Source organism: Molothrus aeneus, chromosome 1 (assembly GCF_037042795.1).
Source record: "Molothrus aeneus isolate 106 chromosome 1, BPBGC_Maene_1.0, whole genome shotgun sequence".
NCBI lineage: Eukaryota > Metazoa > Chordata > Aves > Passeriformes > Icteridae > Molothrus > Molothrus aeneus.
In genome coordinates this window covers 69311387-69325009 of record NC_089646.1, presented here as the reverse complement: position 1 = coordinate 69325009, position 13623 = coordinate 69311387, and the positions used below count along the sequence as shown (strand labels likewise).

The window sequence follows — 13623 nt, the reverse complement described above, 5'->3', positions numbered from 1 at the left end:
CTAGAAAAACAGTCCGTTTTCTTCTTGATCACTATAAAATGTAAGGTGAGAAAGTAAAAGGGCTTAAGAAAAAGAATAAAATGCTATTCATCTGCTGAATAATAATAAATGTTATTCATCTGCTTAGCAGGTTCATTTTTCAGTAATTTCTCCTGCTCGCCTAATTTCTAGCCTAGACAAATGGAAATTCTCACCGCGGTGTCCTTGAAAGGAATCTTATCCTGGTTGTGTCAGTGCGGGCTCCAGGCATGGTGTGTTTGGTCAACAAGCAACAGTGGGTGGTCAGGCTGTAGCACAGGACAAGGGCCTGCTGTGCACAGGAAAAAGTGTTCAAAGGTGTTTGAGACTGGTGAGGAAGTCTGCCACCCTTCAGAGAGTCAGGAGGCTGCAGATCAGCCTTCCCTCACTATTGTAGCCTGTGAGAAAATTCACTGTAAGAGTCATAATGGGTGGGAAAACACAGTAGCTGTATTCACCTGGTTGCTCATCTTGTCGGGTCTTTTTCTTTTTTTAATTAATCTTGCTCACGTACATCACGTTTGTGTTGTATCTACCATGTACATGTTGTATATGAGCAAGTCTGTGTAATGACTGACATTTGACTTAACATGGAAAATCTCACTTAAAAATTACTTAACCTAAGACTGGTCACTTGTTAACAATTTTCTTTGTCCCTGAAGGAAGTACTGCACAATATTAATCCCCTGATCACCAGTAGCTTTTGTAAAAATCTTTACTGGAAGTCATGTAATTGGTGCACTGGGCTGGCAGAATTGCAGAGTGGCTGAGGCTGGATTATTGAGGGAGGCGAGAGATCTGTGACTCCTTCAAGAAACCTCTGCCTGCCAGACCTCAGAGCGGGGAAAAAACCCAGGCAGTTGTGGAGCAATGGATATTGCAGAACAATTTTTACACTCAGTTTGGTAATAATTTAGGAATATGAAGGTAAAACAGCTTTTAAAATTTTAAATCATTTACTGGTTTGCATATCATTGAAAAATTTATTTTAGGCAAATTTCTTGTCAATTGTCTTTTTAATGGAGGTTGTAACACACTGCTTGCCAAGATCTTGCAGGTAACAATTCAAAAAATGGTGTCGAGGTTTTTACTGTACTGGTTGTTTGGTACTGTAGGAACCTATAGTATGATAAACCTTCAGTGCAGGTGGCTTTTGATTTACAGAGAGTTAGAGAAAAATATCAAAAAGAATTGTACTTTTACTGTGTTCTTTAGATTCTTATTTTGGTGAGATCTTACTGCACTAGAAGAGGAGTGAACAAAACCACTGAAATATTTTTATTTCACATAGCCTCTAAATGCGTACCTTCAAAATATCTGTGCACAAAAAGTTGAAACCCACTGAAATCCTTTAAAAAATAAAATTAAAGCACTACTGAGATCCTTAAAAGTTCATATTTGATCTACTCATGATTATATAGTTGTAAATGTAATAAGCTGTTAATTATCCTTCTGTTTTGTCATTACTGCTGGGTAGAAGAAGATAATGTAGTACTTTTTTTCCCTATGTTTCCTCGGTTAAATATACACTCGGCACTGGAGTCACTCACAGATAATGCTCCATGTACATGCTGTATTTTGGAACAAAGTACTTTTGTAGTTTCAAAGATACAGTGTATTTTTTAAAAGTAAGGATCTACCGGGATGATTTTTTCATGTTGTTTATACTTCTTGAAACCTGTTAGCACAGTAAAAAGTTAATTTCTCAAAACTTTGCATTGTTGCTGTCCTACATTCAGGATCTAGGAATGTAAAAATAGTACACAAATCAAATACTGAGTGGGCAGTAAATTAGTATTTTGTTAGTTTATTTAGGTTTATAAATATTATTGTCTGCAGTCCATACTACTATTAATTCATTCTATTGCATTACACTGCTAAATTTAAGCTGCTGGCTCCAGAGAGAGAACGACTTGGGATAGAAGAAAAATTGTTTGTAAGTTAGCTCTCACTGTTTTTTACGAGATTTATGTGTTAGTGTGCAGTCTTCATGCGCTATCTTCTGGTAGGGTGAGAGCAAGATCAGCTTTGCTAATGTAGTCCAGATGTTTATTAGTCCTGAGGGTATATGTGCTGTTGTAGTTCCCTGCTGCTGTGTTATACTTGCTTGTAATGCTAGACAACCAATTAAGAAATTAGTTCATGTTAAACTTTCTTTTCCTGGTATGCCAGCAAACTGATGATGTGGTTTTTCTGGTGGAACAAGAGAGTATTCTTTACATGTTTTCTGTTACATGGTGAATATATAAACCATTCAGGCTGCATGGGTTTAGTGCATCAGCAGCAATACAATTACCTCAAGCAAGTGGTTTTAATTGAGCTAATTCACATTAAGGTGTTTTGGTGAGTGTCTGTTTTTCTTAATTCCGAGGTTTAATTGGCACTGTCATGTTTAGAGACCATCTGTTTACAAGGCATTCTTTATATTAACACGCTGTCTGAAATCTGAGAACTTAAATTGTATGCAGAGAAATCAGGAATTTTTTGTTGTATTTTTTGTGAAAATAATGCTGCTACACTCTTGCCAGTGTTTTTTTATTTTTTAACGAAATATGTTTTAAATAGAAATGCCTGTGACAATTTTGACATACTTTCTTTTTTTTTTCCAAATAAAATGCAAATATGTTCAATCTCACTCAAATGTTCCTGAAATCTCAGGAATTGTGTTAGACACTTAAATTTTCTCAGGGTCTTCTACAATTTTCTTTTCATTCAGTGTAGAATTTCTGTAAGATAATGAATTTTTTTTTTTTTTTTAATCTGAAGAGGCATTAATTTGTTTTGGTTTTACTTAATTCTATAAGATGGATGGGTTGTTTCCCTGGATGCTGATTACTGCAGAGCTTTGGTTTTTTGCTTTTTCATTATTGTGCATTTTTAATTCTTTCGAAAGGGAAAATCTTTCCACAAATTCTTGTTCAAACTCTTGAACAAGATCTACATACTGTAGAACATACTGTAGATCTTGCGGTGACAGTGGATAATCCACCTAAATCACTGCAGCAGATTCTGTGTTGCTGAAAACTCATCAGTTTTAAAGCTGATAAAGATAAAGATGAGCTGTGTTTAATAAGTAGTGTAGGAATTATGCAGTGAACAGAATCATAACACAGCCTGCAGACAGGGAGGCTGAGTCCACCGAGTCAGTTAATCTGTGTGTCAATCACAATTGTGTCAATCACAATTGTGAATGATATAGTAAATTGGATCTATTTACTTATGTGTCTTATACTATGCACAGTAAGATGATGCGTGGAAGAACGCTTGACAGTTATTTTGGTAATGATAATGCTGCTGTGAAAGGCCATAGGAAATTTCTTTAAATTCCTATTTTAAAGCCTTTAAAGAATTATAAGAGAACTTCTTTCAAAATGAACTAAAACCCAATACTGTCACCTATTGGAAGTTTGTGATAAGTTTCACAATACTTTATATTGCTCTTTAAGTCCCAGCTGTTAAAAGGATTAGATGTATCTTTTCTGCCATGCTGCTTTGACACTCAAATAAATGTGCTTTGAATAGTTTTTGCTTTGTGTTACTCCTGAATCTGAGTATTTCAGTGTTACAGCTGGTGGTCATCATCTGTGACCTTCCTGTTATTTTAAGTGAATGTAGGAATCAATGGAAAAGAGCAACAGTATAAACTCAAATGCTGAGATTCTCACTACAAAATTCAGGATTAATTACCAGGGACGGTTTCATCTCAGTATAAGAAAATATTTTTTTGCATTGAGAACAATCAATCACTGAAGTAAGCTCCCCAGTGACATTGTAAAGCTGCCATCACTGGAGGTTTTCAACAGTGAACTGGACAGAGTGCTAGATAATCTCACCCTGGCCCCCTTTCCCATGAAAGGTTGGACTAAATGGTCTTCTGAGATCCTTTACAACCTGGGATGTTCTATAATTCTGGGAATTTTGATTGATTTTAAGTTTACTTGTTACAGCTCAGTTGAGCAATGCTGAAGTAGCTTTTAATGACTACTTTCAGAAATGTCTCTACAAGGTGAAATACATAAAGCAGAAATTTAGACTTTTAAAAAGTTATTGGCAGTGTCACAGTACATTAAAAAATTATCATAATCCTCTTGTTTTTCTTATATGGCTGTTTTTCAAAATGCATGTTAGACTCCAAGTATTTACCTCCATCAGATAGGATCTTAACTTAGACTTGTAAATAGGGACCCACATGTGGACAGGCACCCAAAGTAAAAAAAAAAGTTTGATACACTGAAAAATATTTTGTGGGTTTGTAGTTATGTATAAATAAGAACATTTACAAAGGAAACGTGCCATTAGTTCCTCTGATTTCTGATGGATGGATTCTCTCTACCTGGACTTCATAGAGGCAAAACAGCTAAGTAATAGTTGAACACTCTGCCTTTAACCGCTTCAGCTAGACACAAAAGAAACTTCTGCTGTTGAAAAGTGTATTTAGGACATACACCAGAAAAAAAACATGGGCAATGTCACTAATGGCATAAATACATTTTTATCCATGGCTTTCAAGCAACTTGTTAATTTATTGTTAATTGTAGGGCATTATTTATAAACAGAGAAAGATACAGTCCAAAGAATGCCATGGTACTTGTGGTTTTGGCTTTGCTACAGGAGTCAGTAGTGGTATTGAATAGCATTGATACAGATGAACAGAGAGTCTAAATAAAGCAAGATTAAGAATGTTTTTGTAAGATAACATTTGTATCACTGAATTAAATTAGAATTCCACATGCAGCATGCACATTCATGTCAACTGATGTGCAAAATTTTTCTAACTTTTGGGTTTTTCCCCTCTCCTCAGGCAGTGCATTGCTCCACAGCCCCATGCTGGACCTGGACAGTGATGTGCGTCCATCGCCCATTGGCCATCTCAGTCAAACTGCTTCACTGAAAAGGGGCAGCAGCTTTCAGTCTGGCCGTGATGATGGTAGGCATCTGTTCTGTTTGAAAAAAAAAGCTGCAGGCCCCACTGTCCACTGTGTGGTGTAGTCAAAAAGCCCAAAGAAAAACCCACACATTGTGTGTTTGTTTTGGGTTGTTACAAAATACATTTCTTTCTTCTTATACACCATTGTTGCTTACTGAAGAAGTCCTCCATGTTTTCTGCAAGCAAAGAGCAGTTCATAAAATTCAAGTTCAAGGTTTGCTTCTTAGAATGTAGTTAAAGTAGTAAAAGTATTTTTTTCTACAAGACCAGATCTTTTCTCCTGTGTGCATGGCCACTTACTGCCTACTACATTTTGCTTGTTGTACCTTTTGTGTGTGTTTGCTAAGATGGTTCTCTTTGCAATTGCACCTTCTGTGTCTTCACATATCTGGCTCTCTGATTCTTTAAACCCAAAAAGGGAAACAAAATATTTGACTAAGGTCAAGCAGTCTGACTATCCACAACCAGTTGAGGCCTGCTGTGTTGTGTCATCAATACCCTTGTCCAAACAACTTCTTCTCAGGAATCTTTCAGTGGTGACATCACAGGAGACAGAATAGATCATTCCTTACTGAAATAGCTGTCTTACTTTTACCCTTGTAATTTCTCAGCCTAAAACCTTTCATGGAGGTGATCAACAAGTATTACAAAGCAAAACACTAAGTTGATGGTTGTTTTTGAATGCCATCCACTAATAATAAGAATGCCACACTTAATGTAGTAAGCAACACCCAAAACCCAGTTTATTTTAAAGTTGTTTGAATTCTTTTGCATGAGAAGGGACTTAATTGCATATGTGGCTGACAATTCCACTTCAGTTATTTTGCTTTTAAAGTCTTAGTTATGGATCTGTTACCTTTTACGAACTGAAAAAAGTAAAATTTCAGTAGGTTTTGCTTATTCTGTAGACACCAATTTAAAAAGGAAAACTGGAGAATTGGAGCACTTTAATAATCCATCCCAATAATAGGTGCCTCTGATGTGAGTTCCTTGGTGTGCTTAGGTGCACATGACCACTGATAATTCTGCCATCCTTGTTCTCTCTGGCTGAAGAGACAAAGCAAACCTACAGTTTAGGATGCCTGTGCAAGAGCTGCCATTCCAAATGTGCTGTGATGTGTTCTGTCTTCAGTTTGTTTGTGGATCTTTTTAGTCTTTGGTAAAATTAAGGAATGGCATCTCTGGGCTTTTTTTGTGATTTGGTGTGTTTGGAGTTTTTTTCTCCAATGTGTTTGACAGTGATTGTCCAAGATATTGATTAAATAAATTACTATGAATTCAAAACTGCAGTGTTCAAGTAACATTCAGCTCTTGCTTGAGCATATGTTCATGAGAATATGTAAACAATAACTCTAGTTTCCTCTTTAGAATAGTATAGCAAAGGTTATAATAAAATCAATGGAATAAAATATAGATTACAGCTTTATCTAGTAACAAAGTAAAAATATCCTGAATTTATGGCCATAACCTTTTGATATGATGTGCAGTAGCTTATTTGAAGAGGTATCTACTGTCTGCAGGCTTGGGACTAAGCCTGAAATATGCTTCCTCGAGGGGAAAAGAATTTTGTAGATGAAGTAAATCTTGCCAGTATGTTTCCAGTTACCAACAGACATCCCTGGTTATAACCTTGAATTGGTACTGGAGCTTTTGGCACAGATGAAGTGGTTTCTCAAAGGAACTGAATATTTCTCATTAGAAGTTGGAGTCTGCAGAAGTTCCAGAGCCTCTGCTGCTATAGCTCTGTTGGCACAGCTTCCTGACATAGTCACAGCTTGTTAATGAAAGTTTTTCTGCCACTGAGTCTAGACCAGTTCTCTGGCAGTCATAACCAAGCTGGTGAAAGTATCTTATCTGTGTCCACACTAGGAGCTTTTCTAGTAGAGCTTTGATGTTTTCATGACTCCTAAATAGATACATCCCTCTCAGCACAGTTGCGCTTGAGTTATGTCAGACCCGCTTTCCAAATTTTGAGCTTCCATTATGATTTTATTTTCAAATACTAATTCAAAATGCCTAAACTTTTTGGCCATGAGAAGAAATGGGTAGGGCAGATGTTCTATTCTCCAGTAAAGAAGTAGAGCAATAAGTGATCCAAACCTCAACAAATGGAAGCTGCTGAAGACATGCTGTACTTCAACGAGATTCAGGACTGTCTACCAATACAATAAAATAGTGAGGCTCTGGTGAAGCTTACTAGTATGTAATGTGCTATTTCTGCCTAACTCATGAATTCATGTTGTGTGTAGGCAACATTCTGTAGCAAAGTAGATACAAAAAGTGCTATTTCATGCAACATTTTACTGCATTTCCACAGTATTACATAGGCTGATATCATATTCTTAAATGTATCTTATTTGTACAAGACCTGAGTTTATACATAAAAAAACACCACATCAACAACCATGTCATTTTAAAGTGTTTTGGGGGCTTTGGTGATTTGTTTTGGGGTTTTTCAAAAAATATGATTTCTTTGTCCAAGTGCCCCAAAGCAGACTGTAGTTCCTGAATTGAAATACAAGTCTCTTATCACTGTTGTGCTGATACCCTGTTGTGTTAAACCACTGTAATCATGAAGGTTTCAACGGAGAACATAGATTATTATGGAAGAGTATTTCACAGGGTTTCCTTTATTTTCTGTGTTTAGGACTTCATCTGCCTCTGTTCAGCTTTCTATTTACCCCCTTTCACCCACTGCAGAGGAAACTGAAAAAAGTAATTTGTTACCAAGATTTCATTTGAAACTTTTCTAATGTCTTGGTTACTTTCACATTACCTAACATTTTAAAGTGGTTTGAAGACAGAAGACTGTCTGAATGGATTTTTACATGGATTGCCTTAGATACTCCCACAAGGGGAACTATTCTGTAGATACTGTCATAATGCCGGCACCTTGTAAGCATACGAGAGGAGAAGAAAGAGCTTGTATGTGTACAGATTGTGTACACATATTTGGACTAGGCTTTCATTTTTTTTATTTTTACCCAAAAGGTTTTATATATACTGTATAGTCACTTGTGAAATACAGTGCAGCAGCAAGCTAGTAGTTCATTCTTGTTATTTTTTTAAATGTTAATGTTGCTTTTTCCATCCCCTCTCTCCCTTTTAGCTTGGCGATACAAAGCTCCTCAGCAAGTTGTATTTGTTGAAAAGTTGACAAAACTTGTTGTAAGTCAGCTGCCCAACTTCTGGAAGCTCTGGGTTTCCTATGTGAATGGAAGTTTATTCAGTGAGGTATGGATTCTTCTATATAAAGGACTTATAAGTAACAAAGGTCTGTAATAATTATATTTGAAATATTTCACTGGTAGAAGTAATGACATATTTTAGTAAGAGATTTTTCTTTTTAAAAGAACGTAAGCATACAGTGGAATTACCTTAAATTCTGACAGTGGGGATTGTGTGTTGCTGTGTCTGTGTTCCAGTTGCTGGACTCAATAATATCTGAGTACTTTCAACTCTTACTCATAGCTGGCCCTTCACTGGTGATCTGAAGAATTAACACATTGCATGAAAGGTAGAGATATGTAAAAAGCAGAGTCATACAGAAAAAATATTGCTTCCTTTCTTTGGAAAAGGAGTACTCATTTCTTGAGTTTTAAGTATTTGGAAGTGAGGTTAGGTGCAAGATCAGAGATGCATAATAACCAAGGCACTTAGCAGAATTCACAGACATATTATAGGGAGTCTAGTCTGGAAGGTTAGTCAGCTGCAACTACCTGTACTAGTACTCCTTCTTGCTCAGATGATATGATTTTTCCAAATCATCCTGATTTGAAAGGGGAAAAGCAAAAGTAATGATTTATGATGCATGCTCTTTTTATATGCACACTCCTAACAGATTTTAAAAGGGTATCTCTCAAAATTAATTTTTATAAATTAATTAATTTGTTGTATACTATGTTCTGCTGTGTTTAAATTCTGAAGTCATCATGTCTATCTACTATTCTTTGCAGCTTTAGTACGAAAAACAAAAGCCTTTGAGAAAGAACATTTGGAAGCTTATGTTCTTATTTTCCAAAGAATTAATATATCTATTTATTGCTACTGTTTATAAATCAATATACTATTCTCATATGATGATACTAATAGATACTATAGCCCTTTACATGTTGAAACAATGTACAGAGCATTCTAGCTTCAGTGACATAGATGCTTAGGTGTGATCCTGATTTTACATTATAAAATTCAAAAGAAAGATATGACATTTACATCTAATGTTCAGTGAAGGAAGTAAAACCAAGAATAAACCTTAGTACTGTTGACTTTCACAAAAATAATTTATTTCATGAGGGAAATTACAACCTTTCTTTTTGACACCAGTACTATTGAAAATTAAACTTTACGAATTCACTTCGTAATGTTAAGTTTACTGTGACTTTTTTTTCCTGTGTACAATGAAATAGAAAGCAGTTTCTAGAGAAATGAAGACTTGAACTGTAAACAAGGTTAAGAAGTCCTGCTCATGAACATGACTGCAAGTGGAAAATGTAGCGATCTTCTGTCTTGCCTGAACAAAACATTGTTTCAATGTATTAAAAAAACAGAAGAGGTAGTTTTGTTAGTCTGTAAGGAACATATGTTCTTCTATGTCTGGGCCTAATTTTGAACTTCTGATAAATTAATCCCCATACATTTGATTTCTTCCACACCTTTGGTCCTTACAGAAGCCCCACAAGGTCTTGGGGAGATAGGAAGGAATCTATTCCTCCTGTGTGCTCTGCATGCCACAGTCAATTGAGGATGAATGCAAGGAGAGGGTGGCATAAGCTGGAAGACTTGTAGAGCACCTAAGAGTATCTGTCATCACAGTGCATCCAAGACTGAGAGTTTGTGTTTTGCTGTCAGAAACAGTACAAATTTTAGTTGTCCACAAAGAAAATTCTTTTACCATGTTGCATGGTATATATCATCATTCAGGAAGCAAGGCAATTGCTACATTTTTTAAGAAACATCTTATAGAAAATTATATACAGGGTTATTTCAGTTAGCTCATTTAAGTCTTCAAGACATTTAAAAAAATGTAGAAAGAAAATCTCCACATATGCATTTCAAGATGTATTTTATGTTGTTTAGTGTGTAGGGTTTTGTCAGGGATGGGGTTCTTTTTAGCTCTGAAAGATTAGCTGCATGCCTTAAAATATTGTCAGTTAAGATGTGTGTGGTATTTCAACAGTTTGAAAAGTTGTGTTCTTTGAATCACTCTAGGTGAAGTCACAAATGTGAGTAGTAACCGTTGATCTTACCACAAGATAGTTTTGGTCTGTCTGTGCAGGAAAGGTTTAAGGTTGGTCTTCAGCAAAACCACTGAAAAAAAAAAAAAAATGTATCAAGGATCTATGAATTGCTCTGTTTAATCCAGCTGCTAATCAGTGTGAATTTCAAGTTGCTATCTGAAGTTTCAAGGAATACAACTTACTTTCTTTTTAATGCTTTAGAAGAGAGAAGTGGGAGTTAAATGCAGCAATAATTTGAAGGTTATTGTCCTTGTCTAAAATAGTTTAATTCAGAGCTTTAATGTACAAGAATTGTATAGCTATGTATTTTCCAAAACAAAAAACTGTCCAAAAATCAAACTGTTAAGCAGTTTGATTTTTCTCTAATTTTTGCTCACTTTGAATTATTTATTTTATTTTAAAAAATCTTAAATGATTTAACTAAAGAAGGATTTTGAAAAACACAGCATTTGAAATTAATCATTTGCAAGTAAACTGATTGTCTTTGAGGACACTTCTATCATGTTATTGCACTTCTTGTCCAGTAGATGTTGCTGTACAAACATAAAATAGGAGATTTTCTAAGTATAAAATTCGACATCTGCACTTCGCCTAGGATTTGAAATAACTTTTTCAATGCAATTTACTGAGATCTCAGTACTCTTCACAGAAGGGTAGAACTACAAACAGGAAGACTATTAGTCAAATCATGTTTTTCTTCAACTGTAACTGTCTCATGCAAAGTATACTCATGTTCCACTGTTCTCAAAGAAGTGACAATAAAGGTGCTGCTTATTTTGCAGTCTCTTTTACAATTAGTTGAATTATTTAAAGAACATTTTTAAAAAGTATAGTTCCTAAACTAAACAAAAACCCTGCAGCCCTCCCCTTCACATCATGTATTTCCAAATTGCCTTCATTCCAAAATTTGTCTCCCACTTCACGTTGATGTCTTTCTCTGGTCAGCTTCCACACTAAAAAAATACAGTTTCTTCATGTAATCTTGATGAAAAAATTGACTATATATGTTTTAGATCTCACTAACACTGCAGTGAGAAAACTTTAACCTCAGGAAGTTTGTACTGCTTGAGCTGCTCTTATGCTTGTCTCTGACTTTGTCTTAAGCACACATTTTTCCTCAGAGTTAAACATAAGGGTACTTATCTACAGCAAGTTGAGTTTATTGAGATATATATAGTCTTTGCTTACTGAAATGCCCTGAGTTCATTTTTATAATTACATCATAAGCTCACCAGTTTTCACTTCTTCACTTTGAAACCCCCTTTTTCAGAATTATTTTAACAGTGGTTATAAGATACTTACACTTTTCAATTTTCTCATTTTCACAAGACTGCTGAAAAATCTGGCCAAATGGAAAGATCGAAGAAAAATGCTAGGCAAAGACAAAATGATTTCAAGGTAAGTAGTTGAGGGAGATGTGATGGGGAGAGCCCTAATTTCTTTCATTTGTCCTTTGTGGCAAGATATTTTAGTGTCACCTTGAAAAATAAGATTTCCTAAATAATTTGTGTATCCTCATACCTCCTTTTCCTCCCTTCTCTACCATATGGAGCCCCTGTAAATCTAGCATTTCTTCCTGTTGTATATAGCAAGTAGGTTGCTGCTTAAGCATCTTGGTAGAGATTTTTCCTTGATTTTTCTTCCCCTTCTTCTGATGCAGAAAATGATTCAGGAAGTTATGCACTCTCTGGTAAAACTTATACGTGGAGCCTTGCTTCCATTCAGCCTCAGAGAAGGAGAATTAAGACAGTATGGTGGCTGGGAGATGAAATCTGAACTTTCTGGCCAGTGGCTAACACATGTTATCCAGACTGTAAGGTAAATGCATCTCGGGACCCATAAAATCATTCTATTAATGAAATATGTGTGCTTTAAGACAAAATGTTTTGTTCATTGTGTTAAATACCCTGAATTTTGAGAATGTTAACATTTTCAAAAATAGGATTACAAAAAAAATTGCTTATGTCAGATTTAGGATTCTATGTGCAAGTGTAATTATCAATGTCTCATGGTATAGTCTTATTACATAATATATTCATTTTTTCCCATAGCATCTTATGAAAAAGTTTGAACAAAATATTTGCCTGGCACAGCACAGAGCATAGGCACTCAGTGAATGAAACACAATTTAATTCTTTAGGGTATAAAGCAATTATTTGCTCCATTTGCTATACATCTTCCCATCTTTGCCAAAATGGATGAAAATATCATGGTTTTTACTGTAGTTATTCTTAGATCACAATTTACCATTACAGTTGTTTAATGGAAGGTGATATTCCTGCTTATAATGTCATTCAGCTTATTTTTTTTATAAAATTAATGATGTACATTTCATTAATTGCAAAATGACTCACTAATATACTAAAATTTGCTTGCATTTGTCTGTGGGGCCTACAAGAATTGTCATTACCTTTTGAAAAGTAACTAATCCTTTTGAGTAATACCTGGGTATGATATTGTACTTTTTATCTTGAGTTTTCAAAGCAGGTAACAGCACAGATGAAGAAAAGAAAGGGGTATAATCATGTATAGATATTCTTAGTGCAGATGGGGTGATACACACCTGTTGTCAGGTCTGTTTGACACTTTCTGTCACTCTGTTGTCACTTAAATTATCTGCACTCTAACCACATAGAAAAATATTTCCATCTGAAGTTTGTTATTCTGGCTGAGTTTTATGGAATGCTTTCAATTTAAGAAGGAACTGACTTGATGAAAAGATATAAAGGGGCACCCTTTTATGAGAAGCAAGCCATGAGTTTCCCTCAAATTATAAAATTATAGACTTTAGCACTTGCACATCTGTCATACTGGCTTGGAAATGTAAGCGATGATTCTCTAAAGGTTAGCTGTGCTCCTGCCATCTGAGATAAGATCCTGGCTGAGGCTACAGACTATGAAGACTCTCTTTCAGAGAATCTCCTTTTGCTTTCCAGGCACTACGCTTGTAATGAACAACTGAACTGAGAGCTGGGGAAATCCTCTCTCCCTCCTACTCCTTTCCCCACCTTGTTTTCTTAGTGATGGCACTTGAGCAAAGTGGGCTAGACTTTACTGCAAAGTGATCAAATGTATGTAAAGAATAAAAGGGGCATCTGGAGAAGAGGAATGGAACATGTCATCATAGAGTACTGATCAGTTGTGACCAGGTCAGATGTTTGTGCAAGTACTGCAAAAGCAGGTTAATTTTCAAGTCCCCACACTTTGACAGCCTGACAAAATTCTTGTGACTCACTATTGATGAAGGTGGGCTGTTCCCAAGAGGAGTCTACACATTGTCTAAGGCCTTTATTTGTTGCAAAGTTACATAATAGCTTAAGCCTTATTTTCACAGTTCATAACTAAAAGTCATTGTGAAGCACATGATAGAATTTTACTCTTTTCTGTCATCTCACAAATGATTTACTGTTTTCTGCTTGTATTTAAGAGTGGTAGAACTCA

The 13623-nt window shown here is 35.6% G+C and overlaps 1 protein-coding gene across 1 annotated transcript in view; it reads left to right on the top strand.

Moving 5' to 3' along the window:
- The window catches only part of EXOC2 (exocyst complex component 2), a 126316-nt gene that overhangs the window by 60882 nt on the left and 51811 nt on the right, over positions 1 to 13623 (top strand). The window contains exons 12-15 of the mRNA XM_066559032.1: positions 4820 to 4945; positions 8055 to 8179; positions 11512 to 11580; positions 11843 to 12000. Coding sequence (XP_066415129.1) covers positions 4820 to 4945; positions 8055 to 8179; positions 11512 to 11580; positions 11843 to 12000 — 478 coding nt within the window. The remainder of the gene's footprint in view (positions 1 to 4819; positions 4946 to 8054; positions 8180 to 11511; positions 11581 to 11842; positions 12001 to 13623) is intronic.